Genomic DNA, 22,146 nt, shown 5'->3' with positions numbered 1-22,146 from the left:
CGTGTATTCTTGAAATCACTGGTTATCTTATATTTTTACAACTATTCTAATAACTATGAACTGTAAAATGTTGTTTACTAAAGGAATTAGCTCGGTGTTTGAAATAGAAAAGAATTTATTTGAGTAAATTATAGAATATCAACATTTTATCGTGTTCACTAGTGTTCGAATCCTAAACACTTTGTACACAAGTTAAATTGATAACCATGCACGTGCGCACTTTCAATTGCATACTAAATTGAAAAAAATTAATTTCATTATTCCATTAGTTAAAATATATCACTTCTTCTAACTGACTTATTCAACATTGCTTTCTAGGCATTATAGTCATTAACAAGTCCATAATCTAATACAAAAAGATCAGGAAAAAAATTTTAAGGTTTATAGAATAGAAACGAATTTTGAAAGAATTTTATATATTTGACATCAAACTGTTCGGATCACTCATTGAAATACATTTTTGTTACCTGGTTAAGAACTGAAATGTTAGATATGGACTTGCATTGTTCCTACAGCAGATTTATGATTAAATTCGAGCCAAATGACTTATTTAGAAACTTCAGGTTAACTCTACATTATTTCATTCTGTAGTTTCGTTACATAATATCAAATCTTCCATTAATTAGCAATGGGTGTGTTAAGATTTCTTTCTAATATATCTACCAAATTTTTCTCTAAAGTTGTATAGAAAAAAACTAATCTTTAATTGAACCTTAATTATTTATTTGTATACAAAATTACACAAAATAAATTACTTTTTTTAAACTAAATACAACACTATTCTTAATTAATGTGCAGTGGTTGCAATGCAGTTCTTAATTACTTGAAATTTTAACCCCATTTTTACTATTTTTATACTTAATGAATTTTCGTAATTGGAAAAAAATTGCAGTAACGACTGCACCTATTTCCTCTTATAATATTTGTTTGATTGCTATAATGAATTTCTATTTCAGCATATCAACAAAACTAGTATTAGTAATTTTACTTAGAAATCCATAGTGTATTATTTGAATAACCCACAACGTAATTCACAGTGGTATAGTAGATTTAGTTGAGTGTTTATGAAAAGAATAAAAAAAGTAGTTGTAGATTGTGTAGAGTAGGTTGGTAGGTTAGGAATGTGAGTGTGTGTTTGTGTGTGTTTGACGGCACATCGCACTGACTGTGTGTTCTTCAGTGCAGGCCTCACCCAATTGCAAGCTGTCTCACGGGCTATCATACCGTCTCCAACTCTTGCCTATGAAGTCAAGAAGCTCATGTACGCCCTTTTCCTATCTCTCTTCTCTCACCACTTCTATCTTACTTTCTGCTTTCTTTCTTTCTTTTTTATTTTCTTCTTCCTTTTTCTTCATTTATTTTGAATACCCAGTTTAGATAGTTGCAAAGTAAAGTAGCTCAACCCACATTCCGTAAATGAAATTTTAAAAAAAACTCGCGCCTGTATGAACGCTTTAAAAAGGGTTTCATGTAAAAACTAATAGGTAGTTACAAAGTATTTATTATAAATTTATAAGATTATAGATCATAGTTGCAAAACAAACAATCAGTACCCCATATAAAGTGTTGCAAATAAAAGTAACCAAACCCTAATAATGAAAATGAATAATCAAATTATCAATTATAATAAAGATCTGGAAGAAAAGGAAGAAAAATTCGGTGCCATAGATAGATGAAGAAAATTATCTGAGTACCCATAATAGATAGTTGCAAAGAAACTAACCAAATCCTAGTAGTGAAAATCTTAAAATGAATCCACAAGTTTTTATAAACACTTTAAAAAGGATCTCATCTAAAAAATTAGATAATTATAACACATCAATTATAATAAATGTGTTTCAAAAAAGGGCATAAAAATTTTGAGCTACAGTTGGTTACAGAAAAAAACTATAAAAAATGGCTGTCCACCTGACCGGATCTGCTCTCTGCACCCCAGAGCCCAAGGTTGAGATGGGCACAGTAGGCCTTGGCCCTCTACGACCTGTCGCGCCACTGAGTTTAGTTTTAGTTCCATACTCTATTGTTTTGAAATAAATTACTATATTTAGAGTGCTATAAATTTGCGTACAGTCGAACCCCGTATTCTTCTACTTATATATATATATATATATATATATATATATATATATATATATATATATATATATATATATATATATATATATATATATATATATATATATATATATATATATATATATATATATATATATATATATCAATAATAATAATAATAATATATACGTATCAATAATAATAATAATAATATATACGTATCAATTATAATAAATATGTTGCAAAAAAGGACATACAAATTTTGAACCATAGTTAGTTGCAAAAAATTATCAAATACCTGTTATAGAGAGCTACTAATTAAAGTAAATAAATCGGGATTGTAGAAATGAAAAAACAAATCCTCTTTTTATGAGCACTTAAGAAATGATCTCGTGATATTAAATAATGCAGCTGCAAATTATCAATATTTGAAAAAAAGAATAAAAACTCGGTGCCATCGATAGATGCGAAAAATTATCTGAGTACCCATAATAGATAGCTACAAAGAAATTAACTAAACCCACATTGTGAAATGTTGCAAAACAAAAACTCTCCAAATACTCATAATGCAGAGTTAAAAAATAAAATAAATAAATCGGAATAGTGAAAATGAAAAAAAAATCCTCGCCTTCAATGTACACTTAAAAAATGATTTCCTGATATAAAATAATGCAGCTACAAATTGCTGCAAAAAATAATCAGTACCCCATTTAAATTGTGGCAAAGAAAAGTAATCAAACAAAAATAATGGAAATGAATAATCAAATTATCAATTATAATAAATATCTGTATAAAAGGAATGAAAATTCGGTGGCATAGATAAATTCAAAAAATTATCTGAGTGCTCATAATCGATAGTTGCAAAGAAAGTAACTAAATTCGCATTGTGAAAATGAAATATTGAATTACCATGTTTGAAAATAATCTCGGGTAAAACAATGATTGGTAGTCGCCAAATCGATTCAAAGCTGGCTTTCAAAAAATAGAATGAAATTTTGCTTAGTAAACAGCAAAAAAAAAACGATCCAAATATCCGTTATAGATTATTACAAACTTGAGTAACTCAATCCATTTAATGAATTAGAAAAAAACGCTCATTCTTGGACTCCTGTGCATTTTTAAAATGGTCTCGTGCACTGTTTAAAAAAATCACGAAATTAAATTTCCCTCCATTGCGAAAAATTAGAAATGTCCAAAAAATATACCATAATAACAAATAAATTCTTCTTCAGAATACTTCAAAAAAAGCACGTTCAAGTGAAATGGAGAGATTTGGATTTTCAAAGGTAACTTTTTTGTTATTCATAAGAAAAAGATTGTCCGATTTAAAAATTAAATAGTTATTTACTTATAAATTTAGCGCATGATAATCCGATTCTTTGGCTAGAAGTTAATAAGAGTTATTCAGTTCATCATTTTTCCGGCTGTACAAATACTTCAAATTTCAAATTTCTCAAATTTTAATTACTTGTGGGTTGAGTCTTTCTTCTGTAGAACGTTTCATATTGTTTCACCCTTTTCATACTCTTTCTTATTTCTCCAGCTTTGGCTGATAACTAGGCTTGAATGCTTGCTTGCACGATATTAGTTTAGATTATTATTTTAAAAATAAAATTAAATTGTTAGAGCTGCATTCACAAAATCATCTAAAATTCACAAGTTTCACCAGAAATTTTTCTTTATCTCGAATAAAATAAAAAATGAAATTATCTAAGGAAAAGAAAGAAAATAAATAAACTGTGAACATATATAATTATGAATGATCGCACAATATCACTCATTTATTATGCATTCATAATTGCAATTCATAACTTTTAAAAATAATGCTTATTGAAAGGAAACTATTCGGAGAATAATCTAAGAAATCAGCATGATTTTAAAATATCTTAATTCTCTCAGTTGGCAAAGAAATAACACCCAAGAATCGTATCTTCATCACAATGATTTTTTTTTTCTTTCTGATCTACGATATCGATACGGGGAAAAAAACTTTTTGCATATTTTAAACTGATTGATTAGGTAAGTGCCATCAAAATTTTATTAAAGAATTAAAATTTAAAAGCTAGATTCTTTTACATTTTTTGTATATTATTTTTGATTTTTAATTTACGGATGTGATATTTCGGTCTAGACAAGTGAAGTATTGTTCACTACGGAACTTTTCACGCTAAATTAAATGAGATTAATCAGAAGTCAATAGAACAAATAGATCAGAAGTTATTAAGATTTTTACGAGTATGTATAAAAATTACTATTTTTGAATTGGAATTTTTATTTAGAATTTTTATTTAGAACCAGGCGATTTATAGCCCAGGCGAGTGAGGTATGGATTATTATCAGTTTTGCTTACGAGACCGAAATAACGAATTACGAGACGAATTGAATGAGACCAAACTCAAGTCGAATAGCTTATATATAGTAAGGATTTAATTCATAAGATATTCATATGTTGTGCAATTATAACAAGAAACGATTATTCATCTCCCATTTAAACCCGTTATGTTCGATCGTACCGTTTTTTACCGCTTACTAACAGGAAGATACTAAACTGTTTTTCTCTGGTTAGAACTGCCCCAGGTTCAAATAGATTGCTTATTTTTACAGTAATTGTTCGGTTGTATAAAACTACGTTAAACGTGTTTGCTAGTTTCAAATTTATTTGCCAAATACAAATTCACATGGGCTTCATAATCATTGCACTAATCTGACTGTGTCCCAAGTAATTTATCGCTAATTTGACAACCGAAATACATATAAATATCAACTTTTGAAACTATAAATTTCCTTAACCATATCAAAGTAAGCATTTTCAAATTTAAATTTAAATGGAGTAGTATTTATATTGTTATACTAAACATGTAAAAAATAGGATCTACATTAGAACTAAATGAAAATAGTACTTTTTCCAAAATATAAGCCATCAATAATAGAAGCAGTCTTAATTGAAGGAGTAAAAAGCGAACTAGGTAAATTCATTTTCAGCCTTTTTCATTTGATAGCAGTTGATGTGAACATATAAGGTAATTTTCTTTTTCATAATCTTCTTTCATTAAAAAGTTATTTATAATTATTCGATGTGACATTAATAAAGCATCAATGAAACATTTTACAATACCTTGAAATATAGAACATTTAAATTAGACAAAATTAAAATAAACGTTTTATTTTTCTATTTCCTCTTTTTAAAAAAATTGCAATAGTTGAGGAACTTATTAAAATAATTATTATTAGAATGTTAGAATTTTATAACCTTCAATTGATACATAGCTAAGTAATAGATTCATAGATTAAAATGTTTATTTTTAGTTACTAAAATAAAAGTTACAGAAAAACTTCATTTTGTGTTTCATTCTATATTCAAATATTTTGGTAATATTCTTAATATTTTTAACTTATTAACAAGTGAATAATTTCATCTGATTATCAATTCAAAACCATGTTGGAGTTGCACACGTATAAACTTGACTTTTGCATATCCTAAATTTCAAGCTTGTCAAAATTTTTATGATTACTATTCTTCTATATTTTAATTATACTTTTTGTGAAAAAAATATATATTGTTAAGAATTTTTTTAAAATAAAAATGAAGTGCTTTTATTATTTTTTCGATATATATTTTATAAATATATTGAAATAGTACGACTCATCAAATAAGTTTTATTTTTAAAAAATGACGGGCAGTTCTATAGTAATTTTTCCATGTTAATCACGTTTCGTTTCGGATCCAATTACTAAACTCACATAGGAAATTAAATACCATTCTTTCAAAAAGACTTAAATAATCCAGTGAACAATTAGCAATGGTTATATCACTATTAACTAAATCTTTGCATCACTTTATTTTAATAAATTAATTATGCCATAGCTTAAGTCCTAGTACAAATCGAAAATGCACCGCACTTAATACTGTAATTTTAATTTGATTTGATTTTTCATGCTCATTAAGACCCTACTTATAAAGTTAAAAGTTAATTAAGAAAATCAAAGAGTAAAAAGAAACATATTATATTAACAATTTTACATATGTAAGCACAAAAACTCTTCTATTTCATGCCAACATTGTTATGAAAATTCAATTGCAGCTACGAAAACAATGCAAAAAAACGCAAATAGTGTACTTTTGAAAGAAAGGTAATCACCTCTGCACAGTGATTGAAAAACACAGAATGTATTTAAACAGTTATAAAGTGCTTCTCATAGTACCGAAACATATTCTTAGAGCTGCGTTGACGTAGCAGAAAGAGCCCTCGCCTGCCAGCGAAGTGACCCAGGTTCGAATCGCAGGCTGATTGATAATAATTCTGCACCTGACTACCACCGACTACAGTGCTGACGTAAAATATCCTCAGTGTTAGGCGGATAGCGGATTAGAATCCCCTTGGCGTCGGGCTAACCGTAGGAGATTTTCGTGGCTTTTCCTCTCAATTTAACGCAAATTCGGATTAGTTCCATCAAAAAGTACTCCACGAAGACTATTTAATCCATGAGTTCCCTTGTATTCTGGGATGGGCTAAAAATTTCTAGAATGCATAGTATAGAACTATATATGAACTATTGGAATAAATAAATTTGTTTTTACTGAATTGTCTCTTTGTTTCAGAGTGATATATTAAGATTAATACTGGATTTCACACTGATATTTCCTTGTGATTCAAACTATATTAAGTCCAATAAGTTTAAATTTAACTCTACAATTATTCAATTTTCAAAAGTCTTCCACGAAAACTAATTTATCCCAATGCTTGATCGAGGAGTTCCCTTGTATTCTGGATTAGGATCAAAATTTGCTAGGATACGGATTTGAAAGTTAATAGTCGTAAACTCAAAATTGGGTCGGTTGTTCAACGTCGGTTATAAAATTTTAAAAAAACTACATCCTTTGTGTGTTTTTATGCATTGTGTTCATATTTTTTTTTAGTAATTTAATACAAATTTACCCCTTGTTCTTTATAGAACACGATATATATTCATTAGGTCGTAATTCATTGAGCTTAGTTTATTAAACTTAAGTAAAACTTAATTTTATTACAACTTGTAAGCCAAGAGCTTAAAGATTTATCTATTCCTCTTTCACGTGAATATTTCCATTAAATTCTTTTGCAATAGTTCCTCTTCACGAAATATCTCTTTGTTTAGTTTAATCTATGATTTTAACTATTTGGTTAAATAACAAGATACAAATACACTCTCAAATTATCTACAAAAGCGCATTCTTTTCTTTTCTCCTTCAGGATTAAGCAAAAGACATACATTTAAATGATTTAGTGCTCTGAAGTTTTTGAAGTTATAAGATGGATAAAAAAGTTAAATAAAGTTATCGTTGTTTATCAAATTTTTATAAGAGATTATTGAAAATATTAGGAGTTCGAGAAGATTTTAATACAAATTACAAATTACAAATTATATCTTAATTTTCGAGGGAAAAACTTCATTAGTTTCAAGAATTATGATGGCAAAAGTGGATATGTTTTGAGCGCTCCAAGTAAATTTCTCATTCACGTGTAAGTTGATCTTAATATTAGAAGCCTTATTTTGAACGTTCGATGCAGTTTTCATCTTAGTTTTTGAATCAAATGACATTTTTTTTAATTGATAAATATGCCCCTCCTCTTCAATTTCGTGGGATTATTAATTTCATGTTATGAACGTGTTTAAGGTTAAAGTTACATTTGGTAAGAGTTTATCACATACGTAGGGAAAATAATATTATTATTCGAAATTTTATTTAAAACAATAAAATTGCTCTTTAAATGTTATCTATTAAAAACAAAAATTTGAATTGTAAGAAATTTTTCAAAAGATATGATTTTTGTCGATAAAATACATAAATATTGATCTCTGTTGATTAATTAAATTTGCAAACAGAAAAACCTTTGAACACATTTTATAATAACGAAGTAGTGATTGCATGCATTCAATCATAAAGACATAAGATTAAGAATTCGTTATTGCAATTATTGAAAGTGTTTCCGACATTATTCTCGTAGCTAGTAGTGTGCTAAGATAAAACAATTTGATTCATTTTGAAGCACAGTCTATATATTTTTTTTAATTATCATTTATTTTAGGCCGACTGGTCGCAGGACCTCAGGAAATATACAAGAGCGTCCTTTTGGAATGATGGCGGAAGATCAGGGAAAAGATTTCGATTTTGAAAGAACTGAAATGAAATACGACTCGACGGGAATGTTTCATTGGTGTCCAGCCCGACAAATCGAAGATTGTATATTGGTAATTAAAGTAGTACACTTTAAGTTTTGTCCCTGCTTTTAGAATAATGAGTCTTCACCTTTAGCTTTTTGTTATCTTTTTCAAATTTCCATACAATTCGGAGCATTACGCGTTGTGATGCCACAATTAGCATTACATATTTATTTTCGATCCTTTTAAAATATCTTTCATTGCTTAAGCTGATTTTTATTAATAGAAATTACTTTTAAAATAAATCAAAGACTTAATCTTTTAAAATGAGAAGAAAATATTTATTCGTCTTTTGCATAGATCAATGTAACGGATACTTTTTATTTCATTACACGAGCTCTTTTCTTTGAGATAAAGGCACTATTCCCGTAATTTTGTCTTTTAATTTATACGCGGTTTTTATATGAAATTGTCTAACTCAATTTGAGGGTGAGCATCAGTCTCCGTGGTCGCTAAAGCATCAGTCTACGGACACAGGAGACCCAGATTCGAAAACAGTCGGTGCCAAGGACATTTCTCTCTCACTTCCTTTGCATTGATGACTACACAGACAACGAAAACGCAACTCTGAAATTCCTCGACAGACGACAACACTACATTACTGCTCCCCTAGGTTCGCTTTGATTCGACAAATAAATTGCTTAATCTCAAACAACGTCAAAGCCCGAACTTAGACAACTTTTACGAGAATAAAAATGATTTACGGTCGGTATTTATACATTTGACGAGAAAAAATTTACGGGTAGACCTGTATTTTTATGGTCATGATAATTATACGGACATAAAATTATTTTTACGGTCAGTGATTGAAACACTTTTTGCTAGTCCTTAATTTAGAGGTGACTTTTTTTAGACTGATCCGTTTGGTTCTATTTCATTACATGTTTTTTTACGGGATATTTTGTTTTATATATCAATTCATATGAATCAATTCATATGTTTTATATATCAGCTAATATGAATGATGCACTCGATATGATAAGTGACCAATGTCCGATTGCCAGAGAAGGCCGATTAATTCGTATACTCCCCCAGAATTAATACTACCATAAATTATTTCCAATTGTTGATAAATTATGGTTTAAAGTAAGGAAAAATAATAAAGAAATTGAACAATTGTTTAAATAAAGAAAAGAAATAATAGAAACATCAGGAATATTTTATACGTCACTAAAATTTTGCCAAACCTGTTTTCGGTCAGTTCTTCTTTTGCTACATTGTTGAAATAGTTGTTTTTTCTTGTATCTAGGATCGAAATCAGGCTGCCATGACAGTGCTGAATGGTCACGTAGTCCTGTGCCTCTTTGCAGACAAAGATTCACCCTTAATTGGCCTACGAAATCTCGTGATGCCGTTGAGGGCGAGTAACTTCCATTATCACGAGCTGAAGCACGTTGTCATCGTGGGTAACGTCGATTACCTACGAAGAGAGTGGAAGATGCTTCAGAATCTACCCAAGATATCAATACTTAGTGTGAGTAATCTATCGATCCCGATAATTTATTTAACATGGATCTAAAATGACCGTAATTCTGGCTTTAAATCAAGAAGTGTCTTGTGTTACAATTATAAGCATCATGACTCATACTCTTTGGAATTTGAAACGCGTGTTGTTAGAGTTTTTTAAAGAAAAAAGACAGTCGCAAAAATTTTGTTTTCAACCCTAAATAGCTAAACTTAAATCAGTGTCATGTTGTAACTAATTATTCAACTGATTGACCACAAATGAAAAACAAGCGTATTTTTATATGCCCTTTATTTATTTCAAACAAATTAGCGTAACTTAAAAAAAAGTATTATAATGTTTCAATTAAAAAGTTGAAATAAGGAAAAAATTATCCTTTGCTCTCTTGGCATTTGTTAATATTGTGCCAATGGCCTTGTTGTGGTAGTCTATGTTGTAGCATGCGTATTTTGTCCATCAGCGTTCATAGATGGACATTAAAAAAGCATTTAGGATAGTAATGAAATATAAGAAAAAAGAAAAAATGCACACAGTGGTCGATTTGCATGATCTAACTAAACATTCGACTGTTCGACGTCTATTGCAGCAAATCCCGAAAAGTAATAAGTGTATCACATTCGGATTACTCATTTTACTAGTTATGAAGGTATTGTGAGTGAGGTAGTGTGAGCGTAACGGTAACATCTCTAATTCGCAAAACTGGCAGGGTAGTCTATTCGACGAATGATTAATTATCTAGGGCTAAAAAATCGTAATTGGTAGATCATAACTTATTTATCAATTACATGAACTTAAAATGCTCCTAATTCTAGCTGTTTCTCAAAAAGTATCTTGGGGTACAATTACGAATTTCTATTAAATTATTTTGCAGAAGTTCCTCGTTACTTAATATTTCCTAGTTTAGTTTAAGCGCTACGATTTTTAACTATTTAGTTAAATTAAGTAAATACAAATACATTTTTAAGTTTTTTTTTTACAGAATGATCTCTTTGTTTTAAAGTGACGTATTAAGATTTAGGCAAGATTTCACACAAATTATATTTCCGTATAATGCAGACCTTATTAAAGGCAATAAGTTCAAATTTAGTTGCAGACAACTCTACAGTTATTCAATTTGCAATTCACAATTAAGAGCATAATTTTCAAAAAATTGAAATACGAAATTTATTGTATTTATACTTCTTTTTTGCAATATTTAACTATCTATCAACTTATCAGCATTTCCGAAAATAACAGGTTTTTGAAAATTAAAATTTTTTAAAAAAATTGATTCAACTTAGTAACTGAATTATTATTTCTGAAATTACATGTGATATTTGGATATGAATTGGAAGAAGCTCCGTTTCATTTTTAATTGCATAAGTTATCAACCTATTTGAATTCCAAAATCCATACAAATTTGATAACTGATTCAGCTTATTACAACATCCATGCATTTTAGAAAACCCGATGTGTCTTTATTCAGTTAAAATTACGTTAAAACAATGTTGAAGAGTCGCAAATCGTAAAATCCCTTATTAAAATTTAGTGTTTCGGTGGCACATTTGAACACCTTCATCAATAAGATAAATGGCAAGGATGGAAAAAAAATTGATGATGTAATTCAAGAAAGATTACATCACCAGATAATTATACAGTAAAAAGTAACAACATTAAAATGACATTAAGTGTTAGAAAATTAAAAAAATAAATGATTTCCAAATATTTGTGAAACATGGCATAGCATCAAGATCATCAACACTAGAGTTCTACTTTGATGATATGTAAACTCTCCCAGAAGTCCAGGTCAACGCATTAAATATATTTATGAATGATATGAGGAATGAAAAAATCTAACCTATGACATTCTGTCCAGAAATGTTTTGCGATAGATGAACGGTGGAGTTACTGATTCCTGACGTAGCTTTGATGTTCATTGAGACGACGTTTGAGCATACGTTTAACTTGCCCTATGTACAAAAATTCACATTAACATGAATTTTTGTAAATTATCCAATTGTTGAAGTAATCGATAGATTATATTAAGTTTGAGACTGAATATTTTTATTTTTTAACTCCATATTTATCCTGTTGGTGTGGCACAACCTCTGTCGAATCACATCATCTCTGTTTTACCATTCCTTTCTTTTATCCTACTGATGAAGGTGTACTAATGTGACAACGAAACGCGTATAGGCTTTAATAAAAGATTTTGCTATTTGTGATATTTAAACGCTGTTTTCAATGAAATTTCATTTTATTCACAAAATATTACTCTTGCAATCATTAGTACAACTGCTGATATTTCCATAGGGATCTCCCCTTAGCCGAGCTGATTTACGTGCTGTAAATATCAATCTGTGTGATATGTGCGTTATCCTCTCTGCCAAAATTCCTAGCTCAGAAGATCCTACCTTAGCTGATAAAGAAGCGATTCTAGCATCTCTCAATATTAAAGCGATGACATTCGATGATACTATAGGAGTTTTAACAGCACGTAAGTATCAAAAAATATATTAAGTCAATTTACACTGTCAGAAATTTTAGAGCACATTAAACTACAAACTACAATCTTCAGGAACCATAGTAAGATGTTAAATCGAATCCTAGTATCATGCAAATTAAATCATCTTAAACTTTTCTTTATTTCTAATGGCAGATTATTGACAGTAACAACATACATAAACATCTAATAAAAATAAGAACAGAAACAAAGTCTATTAATCACAACATGTCTCTAGCTTCCCAATAGCGTTCAGTGATAGAATTCTTGCAAAGTGCAGAGCAGCGGAGAAGGTGTGTGGAGTTCATGTCCTCACCAGAACTACAAAGAGTGCATACCGGGGAAGGAACGATAACAAATCAAGACAAATGTTTCCGCAGACAGTCATGACCGGTGGCCGAATCAGAATTTAGTCACCGCTCTTCGTCTTAGGCCATTTGCCAATTGGGCCAATCTTAAACTTGATTGCACGATATTATGATTCGACTTGAACGTAAACAGGAACATCATTCGAACAATTTTTTAAGGTTGCCGGTAGCAGATATTGAATTCATTCTTTTTTTAAATCAAAATGACGCTGAACTTTAATAAAGTACCAAGTTGAATAGTATTATCAAACAAATTTAGACACTTAAAGTTGATTACGCAACAGTGTGATTCAACTTGAATGGAAACATGGTTCAATTGGAAGCATGCAAGTGACATCGATGTGGAAAAATTGCGTCATTTGTTTATACCACGAGTCTGCAACCCATCAGGTTTGTCAGACATGCGTTACGTCACTTGCAGATATCCTATTGAATCTGTTCCAAGAATTGATTTTAAACCAAACCTAATAGATGTAACGTTAACACGCACTGCACAACTACGCGATTTGGTTCAACATGAGTGGAAACATGAATCAATTCAATACTTTTTAAGGTTCCAGGAAATTTGAAAACTATTATGGCTTAAAGTACCGGTATTAAGGTTCAACATTGAACCGATATTTTTAAAGGCAATGAAATATGATAAGGCTTCATCAGTTGTTTAGATTCTTATTAACAAAAAATCTCAACATTCAATATTGAATACCATCAAATTTTGTAACCACGCTTGTTGAACCATACAAAAGAAATTACAAAAGACAGGTGAAGCATAATTTTTCTTTTTCATGAAAAAATATGTAAAATTTAATGCAATGGCTCATTAAACAGATTTTTTTTTCTCTTTTGAAATTTCTGACAATAAAAAAAACAAGTTTGACCTAGGGGAAAAAAGTAAATATTTTGCCCATTTTAAAGCATTACTGAATCCTTTTCTTTCAGATGAATCGGGGCGAGATGGAATGTCTCCTTTGGGTAGCCCCATTGTCCTTCAGAGAAGAGGATCCGTTTACGGAACTAATGTTCCCCTTATTACAGAGCTCGGTAAGTTCCCTGCAATCAATATATGTAAATCTCATCTGTTTTTGTTTTTTTACGGATAGTATACCAATTAATGACGCCCGGTGGCTGAGCGGTAGCGCTTCGCGCTGTCGTGCCACAGGTCCTTGGTTCGATCCTTGGGCCGGGCAAGGCCGACTCAGCCTTTCATCCCTTCAGTGGGTCGATAAAATGAGTACCAAGCATGCTTGGGAACTAACACTGGGGGTTCCGCGTTCGGCTGACCACCTGACCGGAACATATGCTCCTGCACCCCAGAGCCCAAGGTCAAGAAAACTGAGATGGGCACAGTCGGCCTTGGCCCTCTTAATGGGCTGCCGCGCCACTGAGTTAGTTTTTAGTTATACCAATTAATAAACTAGTTAGTATCGAAACACTAAACTAGTTATTGGGGAGAGTTGTTATCGGTAATGTCAACTTTCATCTATGAAAAGGTACCCCAACATAGAATCGAGTTAGCATGCCTTATATACTAGTTAATTGGATTTGTATAATCGTAGTGGTTGACCAGGGCTAAAGAGAATAGAAGGGCTAGTTCACTCCGCTCTTAGAGCTGAAGCTACGATTTCCCTCCTCATGACGTCACTGTGTCCACAGATCTCGGAGAACGCGAGCAAAGATATGATAACTTTGCATCTTTCTCTTTGTAAAAATAAGTTAGACTTTTTCTGGTTATTAGCTTTCAAACTTTACGTATTTAACACATTATTTCCGTTCATGAACATAGTTCAAAAAAACTTTCTTGGTTATTATATTTAAAAAAAAATACCATTTTAAACTTATAAAAATGTTTTACTAGTTGGCGAAAATGACACTATAAATACTTTATTTTAAAAAGATCAGTTTTAACTTTAATTATTAAAAAAAATGAAAGCATATATCGACACTTTTTTTATCTACATATTCTTTTATAATGATAAGTTGAGTTAAATTTAGAATCTCTGATTTTAAAATATGTCGTTAATAGCAATTTGTTCATACTTAATCATTAGGAAACATCAACCTTAAACGCTAATTACTGAAGCAAAATAATAATTTAGGTTCATAATGACATTAGAAATTTTACAATTGTTTATAGATATTTAAATTTACGTTGATATAATTTTCAAAAAAAATCATTAATATTTAGAATAACTACATTAAAAAATATGTTATGAAATTAGGAGAATTTCAACTATATACTATATATTTTATTTTTACTCTTTGCTTACATTTTAAATTTCTTTGACTTTATCCATTTTTTAATTCTTTTCACCTGCCTTTCTTTTTGAAATAACGAGGCGGTTTCTATTTAGATAATGAATTTTATAAAAGTTCTTAACGACAGAATAAACGTATTGCTGTTTTATATTAGCTGTGTAATTTCGGAATCCATTCTTTACATAGTTGTTCATTTACTTTAGGAAACACGCGGAAAATTATATTTTTTCCTTTTGTTTTTGTATCAGAATTTTTGCAAATTGCTATCACGCAAACTGGCATTTCGATAATAGTTTTAAATTCTTGTAAATTCACTGCAAAAACTGAGGAAAGTCATTATGGAAAATAACAAATGTCTTAGAATATCTCGCAAAAAGAAATGATCCAATATTAGTCAGAGTTAGTAAGGCCGAACGCTCCATTCTTGAAGTAAAAGTGCGAGCTTTGCGCCAAAGTGACGTCACTAGAGAAAATCGGAGGATTGGCGCGGCAAGAGTTACTTCAAAGGAGTGAACCAGCCCTTCTATTCTCTTTAGCCCTGGTGGTTGACACACTACAGTACTCCCCCACCAGAATTATAGCTGTGATAGAATTCAATGAACGGATACCACTAGTTGATTCATTGCTGTTTTGTGAGAGGCCGGGTGAGCTGTATTAAGATCACCGTACTTTTTGCTGATCGTGAGAGCTGTATTAAGTTAAGGTCGCTCCTGTGTTGCCATTAGCAGTCGAGTGTATGCAGGCCAGCGATGACTTTGATCGAGACTAAGTAGCAACATAGCGAGGAGGTGGATACGGTCGCAGTCACAAGTAGCAAGTCAACTGTTCAATGTGGATCATTAATCGAAGTAGGCGTGTTCAGATCGAAGTGGGCGTTACTGTCAAGATAGGTGTGTTCATTTCGGAATGGGAATTTCTGCCACGTCAGGCATGTTCACATCACGTCAGAAGGTCACCAAATGTGAGGAAAGACCATTAAACAGTGTAAACCTTCTTCTATGAAAAGGTAGTCCACCATAGAATCAAATTAACATGCCTTATATACTAGTGAATTGGATTTGTATAATTGTAGTGGTAGACGCACTACATAGTTAATACCAAAACAAGTTTTAACAGAAATACTTTTAAGTTTATTTAAAAACTAAACTGTTTCAAACAATGAAAACTGACTTTGAAACATTTCCCAAAAACCTTTTCTATTTTTCTTCAGTAAAATGTCTGATAGTGGCGATGGTTTTTAAACCACACAATTTGTAATTGATATATCTAATTAGCTCACGTATTTTGTTTAACACAGAAAAATATATGATCTCGTGCGTAATACTACTTATAAGTAGAATAATAATAAATTATTTTTCGTTACAATCTAGTAAATGATACCAATGTGCAATTTCTGGATCAAGATGACGATGATGATCCTGATACTGAACTCTATCTGACTCAACCTTTTGCTTGTGGAACGGCATTCGCAGTTTCAGTGCTTGATTCTTTGATGAGCACGGTAAGATAAATCATTTTTGAAGACATCAGCTCTTTTCAATATAATTATTTAGTTCATTTCAATCTATTTATTGTCCAAATGAACAAGGATGATAGATTTTGATGCACATTATTAAATTTAATACTACGTGAAAATGCATAAATACATTTTGCCATCTTAATCCCTTCTTTATCGGATACACCCCAAACACCTTCAGCTAAAGAAGGCAAAATGTATTTGTAAATTTCCCCCCCCCCCTGTTCTTAACTTTACCTATTTGCTCTTTAAAAAAATATTTGATTTTTTTCGAGTTTTTAAGCATTCTAGCTGAAAAAGGGATTTTGCTTCCACAATGTTAATCCAGGGAAAATTATAAGTTCAAAATTTCCATATTTATTCAGTAACTAGTAAATATTTTTGAATAGTTTTTAATTCATTTTATTCATTGAAATGTGTTCTATTGGACTTAGTTACCGAATTTTAAATTTCAAAGACGTAAATAAATTTTAAGACTTTCTCAAAAATATAAGTATTTTAAAATTTAAGTTTTTAAAAATGCTTATCACGTTACATTTTTTCGAAGATTGGTCATGAGAAAGGGCAAGCACCTTATTATACAAAAATCTCTACTTTTCAAATTTTGCATCATAAATGAAGGCATTCTCTTGTTGGAAAATTCGACTTGGATCAACAATTCTCGCTTCAAATGTCAGCAAATGAGCTTCAGTATTTTTTTATATTCGGTAATATTCCTCTTCCCACAGCATTTATTTGCCTCCACATTGCTGCCCATCTGGAGAAGGGTTTTTTTTTTTTTTTTGTATTTTCTCATCGACTGTTTCGTTTTATATATCCTACAAAACTCCTGCTATATTTTAAAAAAATTAGCAGTGACCCATATTGAAAGCAATCCATAAGCAAAGTAGAAAAAATTGAAGAAAAGATGACCCAGGCAGTTTTGTGTGCTATTGCAATAGCATGAGAGAAAATGATATTTTTTTCTCCATTATATTGTAAGGTGGAGACTTCAGAATTGTCTGAGAAACCTTCAGTTATGGTAGAAAACGTAATCTTAACACTCTCTCAGGCAGTTTAGAAGCTGCCTATAATCAGAAAATTCTAGACATGCATTAATTATCATTTCCAGAAACAGCTGGTGGCCCAAATCTAACTTTCCAGCAGGACAAAGCCTACACTTAAGTTCCAAATCTTCACAGTGTTGGTTTTCGGATAAGAGGATGCATGCCATACCTTACCCTTTTATCTGAACTATATCTCTAAGAAAACGTGAGTACTCTCCTCAGGAAGACATATACCAAAAAGTAGCAGTTTCAGTTTGTGGCAGAATTAAGGACTACCAACATTGACACCTGGGAAAATATTGGTGCTAATGTCCTCCTGGATTTAGTAAATAATATGCAACATGTTTAGAAAACAGCATACAATATCGTATATTTCAAGTCTTATATAAACATGTCAGATAATCAGATATTATCAGAAATGCATTAATTTCTATGGGACAATTTTTCTCGTCTTTTTAGATATTTGGTATTCTTATCTATCTCCAGTTTCTATCTGCATATATATATATATATATATATATATATATATATATATATATATATATATATATATATATATATATATATATATATATATATATATATATATATATATATATATATATATATATATATATATATATATATATATATAAGTAAATACTGTCGGCAAGAATATGTTACAACGTGTTAGTTTAAAACGATCGATTTATTTTAAAAACTTATTTAAAAAAAGTATCTTATGCACATCGATTACGATTACCTTTTTAATACACTTTTTCTCTCCTTTGTGCCGTTTTTTTCGTAGCATTCGACGACTTCTGGCCGATTTTTGTTCAAAGTTTAATGGGTGCTTAACCACTATTTTACTGTATCTCTGATTGAATTATAACGCGCCCGGCCGGGCATGTAAATATATATATACATACCCGATCAAAATTTTTACATGTCCCGGGCATGGCGAGCAATGCAATTTTCATGTCTTGGTAAGTTTATTAACCATAGAGTTAAAATGGTGACCCAAATTAATTCAAAAACAAATTGTTCTATTGCTGGAATATTATAGGCATGTACTAAATGAAATTGTGTATTTTAGACCTATTTCAACGCCAATGCTTTGACACTGATTCGATCCCTGATAACTGGAGGGGCAACTCCCGAGTTAGAGTTAATTCTAGCTGAAGGTGCTGGACTTCGAGGAGGTTACAGTACACCAGAATCTCTCAACAATAGAGATCGCTGCAGAGTGGGTCAAATATCGTTATCGGATGGTCCTCTTGCCTGCCATGGTGTAAGCGTTTCTATCTCATAATTTTTATGTGAGCAAATAAAAACAGTTACCATATGTTTCTTGTAAATTGGTGCTCAATCATAATATTAGACGAAAATTAAATTATGATTTTTTTTTACATTTCTCTCTCATAATGGTGAAATATAAATAACAAATACTACTCTTAAATGACTAAGTTTTATTTCAAATTGATGGAAGCATTTAGAGATAAAAATACGAGCCTACTTCTATTCTGTGCAATCCGAAAAGTAATTCATTTTAAGGCAGTAAGTTATTTTTCTAGAAAACTAATGAAAAAAGTTAGCATATGTTTCTTATAAATTGGTACTCAATCATAATATTGCACGAAACATAAATTATGAAATTGTAATTACGTCTGTTTTTTGTTACAGTTATCCAGGTTAAATTCGTTATTAATTGTCATATTCAAATTTCATTAATCACAAATGTGTGTAAATGGCTTTTAATAATTAAAAGAAAACTTAACATTTCCTGAATTAAAAAAACATAACATTTTACGCATAATCTGTAAGATAAAATAATAGAAATGTTTGGTCTGCTACCCAATAAAATATATTTTTACAATAAAATACATTTTTGAAATTTTCGTGATTTAACCACCGTTGAACTGGAAAACCAGAGGCAATCTTTTTTTTAAGCCTACTAGTGTATTTATACCAACAAAATGTTTAAAAAAAATATTCCAAGTACGATCTTTCCCTAAAACTTCCTATCTTACTACAAATCAAACAAATAATACATGGTTTATTGTTGCTATTACATTACTTGACTAGTTAAAATTTATGTTAACCACAATCCTTAGAGATAGACTGATCATATATTAGAGACTGTCGGGCTAGCATTGGGATGTTCCGGTAGTTCTTTTCCTTATAAAACAAATGCCGATTATTTCATCTCATGAAGTCTTGTATGAAAGCATTCTTGTATCAATGTTTAAAACAGAAATTCTCCTCTTGTCTTCTAAATTGAATTTAAAATAACAAGACAACACTTAAGTCCAATTTGAACCAGCTGTTCAACGCTGGAAAAAGAGAGATTTTGCAACGTTTTCCCATAAGTCTAATATTATTCGAATTTAACTGCGCATGCACGACACTTTCCCAACAATGCAGTATATTTGAGGGGTAGAAAATAAGGCTTGTGTTACGATTAACGTAAGGGAAACGCTAGGCAAAATCTCTCTAATAAAGTAATAAAGCAACCTTATGTTTAGTTTCAAATTAGAAAATTATACAATAACGGATTTGCTTTAAAAATTTCATTTAGAGAGCCAATTTTCATGATTATTTATTAGTTGGAATGTTCATTTCTTTAAAGTTTCAGAGGATTATAGCAAACAATTGTAATTTTAGGAAGGAGGCAAGTATGGTGAAGTGTTTGTGGCAGCTTTAAAAAATTATGGAATGTTGTGCATTGGTCTCTATCGATACAGAGATACCAGCTCCTCATTTGAAGCTTCAACAAAGCGTTACGTCATAACTAATCCACCAATAGACTTTCCTCTAATTCCTTCAGATAAGGTACAATCTTTACGAACTATAATTATGTTTTATTTTGCCATTTGAATTCAATATTATTTTGCGTTTCAAATTGCTTGATGCTATACTTCATACTCATATGTTTAATCATATAATCACACAGAAATGACACAAACAGTTCGTATCGGAGGAACCTTGCACTCACAGAAAAATCGGTTCAACGTTGAACCATAATATCGGTATCTTGAACCATAATATTGTACAAGTTTCATGTACTTGTAAAAAAGGTGTTAAATTAAACCATGTTGCTGTTAAAGTTGAACCACAGAATTGGACAATCAAGTTATTGTTATTTTAATTTGCTTCGTAATATGTTTAACACTGTACTAAATGTACAACTTTCACCATGCACAACACTTTAGCGGATAAAGAAATACACTGGTTATCATAAATTAAGGAAAATTCACAAAAATCGCGATAACTCAAGAAATTACACATGGAATTTTATGAAACTTACCCACAATATACAACACATAGTAAGGTATTAAACAACATAAAAATAAATTATCAGACATTAATAGTAGTATAGAAATTAGCACATGTATAAAATAAACAAATTGGAAGTATCGGTTTGCAATAGAAAAAGTACCTTTAATATGGAATATGATTGCCTCTAGAAGCAATACAGCACAAACAGCGATGTGTGATGCTTTCAATTATGCGGTCTATCAGTTCAATAGGAAGTGAGAGCCATTGCTCTTGTAAAGCAGTTGCAAGCGTGGCAAGGGTCTGAGGGGGCGGATTGATGGCAGATACACGCCTCCCTAGAGCATCCCAAACGTGCTCGATAGGATTCAAGTCCGGGGATCGAGCTGGCCACTCCATGCGAGTAATTGTTTCCTGTTGAAGATAATCATCAACAATGCGAGCTCTGTGTGGTCTTGCATTATCGTCCTGTAACAGGAAGCAATCACCAATTGCCCCGGCATATGGGCGCACATAAGCATCAAGGATGTTGTCTCGATAAACCTGAGCATTCACGGTTCCCCTTGGAAAGACATGGAGGTATGTGCGCCCTCCTAAAGATATGCCTCCCCAAACACAGACACTGCCTCTTCCGTATGCATCTCTTTCACGGATGTTTGATGGATGATAACGGGTCCCAGGTTCTCTCCATATCAAATAACGTCTACTGTCACTTTCTAGACTAAACCTGGACTCATCCGTAAAGAGAACAGGCCTCCATTGATCTGACGTCCAGTGGACATGTTGTCGGGCCCACTGCAAACGGTCTCTCCTATGGCGTGATGTGAGCGGCACGCAAATGGCTGGTCGTCTCGCATACAGACCACCTTCGTGGAGCCTTCTGCGCACAGTTGACGTTGACACCAACCTTCCGGTGGCTGCAGCAAGAGAGGATCTGAGATGTGTCGGAGTAGCGGTTCTATTCCTGCGTGCACTTAATGTCAAATATCGGTCATCGGCACTGGTCGTAACAGTTGGCCGTCCTTGACTGAACCTCCTAGATGCCGAATCTGTGGTTTGAAATTGCCTCCAAAGTCTATGAACCACAGATGGACTCACATTTAGCCATCTGGCCACTTCTGATTGACTCTGCCCTGCCTCTAGTCTCCCGATGGCTCTCCATCGTAGTTCTTCAGGCAAATGATGCCTAGAGGTCATTATTACGAATTGGCTATCTCAGATTTTCAATGTCGCAATCACAGTAAAATTTGTGTGCTTTCTCTCAAACTTGGACTTTTATGCTCCAGGCAGATGACGTAAGCCGAGTGCAGCGCCACTAATTTGCATATTGCAATTTTACTCAGCTACTCTTAGTGGACAACATATGCAAATTTTGCACGGTTTGGCTTACTTTTGAAAGAGTTATCGCTATTTTTGTGATTTTTCCTTAATTTATGATAACCAGTGTAAATCTATTAGAGCAATTGTTTTTCTGATTAAAGAAAAATAAATTTAGGGAGCTC

General features: G+C 31.5%; 1 protein-coding gene across 3 annotated transcripts in view; it reads left to right on the top strand.

Moving 5' to 3' along the window:
* Window positions 1-22,146, top strand: part of LOC107437872 (calcium-activated potassium channel slowpoke-like) — a 222,539-nt gene that overhangs the window by 192,614 nt on the left and 7,779 nt on the right. For all 3 annotated transcript variants that reach the window (XM_071180105.2, XM_087160373.1, XM_071180104.2), the window contains 7 exons: window positions 8,124-8,286; window positions 9,506-9,730; window positions 12,014-12,197; window positions 13,511-13,612; window positions 16,198-16,328; window positions 18,465-18,659; window positions 20,033-20,200. In XM_071180105.2, the coding sequence (XP_071036206.2) occupies window positions 8,124-8,286; window positions 9,506-9,730; window positions 12,014-12,197; window positions 13,511-13,612; window positions 16,198-16,328; window positions 18,465-18,659; window positions 20,033-20,200 (1,168 nt within the window). The remainder of the gene's footprint in view (window positions 1-8,123; window positions 8,287-9,505; window positions 9,731-12,013; window positions 12,198-13,510; window positions 13,613-16,197; window positions 16,329-18,464; window positions 18,660-20,032; window positions 20,201-22,146) is intronic.

Source organism: Parasteatoda tepidariorum, chromosome 1, assembly GCF_982258835.1.
Source record: "Parasteatoda tepidariorum strain Cologne lab strain chromosome 1, Ptep-v5.0, whole genome shotgun sequence".
Lineage (NCBI taxonomy): Eukaryota > Metazoa > Arthropoda > Arachnida > Araneae > Theridiidae > Parasteatoda > Parasteatoda tepidariorum.
The sequence above is the reverse complement of the archived record's forward strand: the minus strand, read 5'-3'. Positions and strand labels throughout refer to the sequence as shown.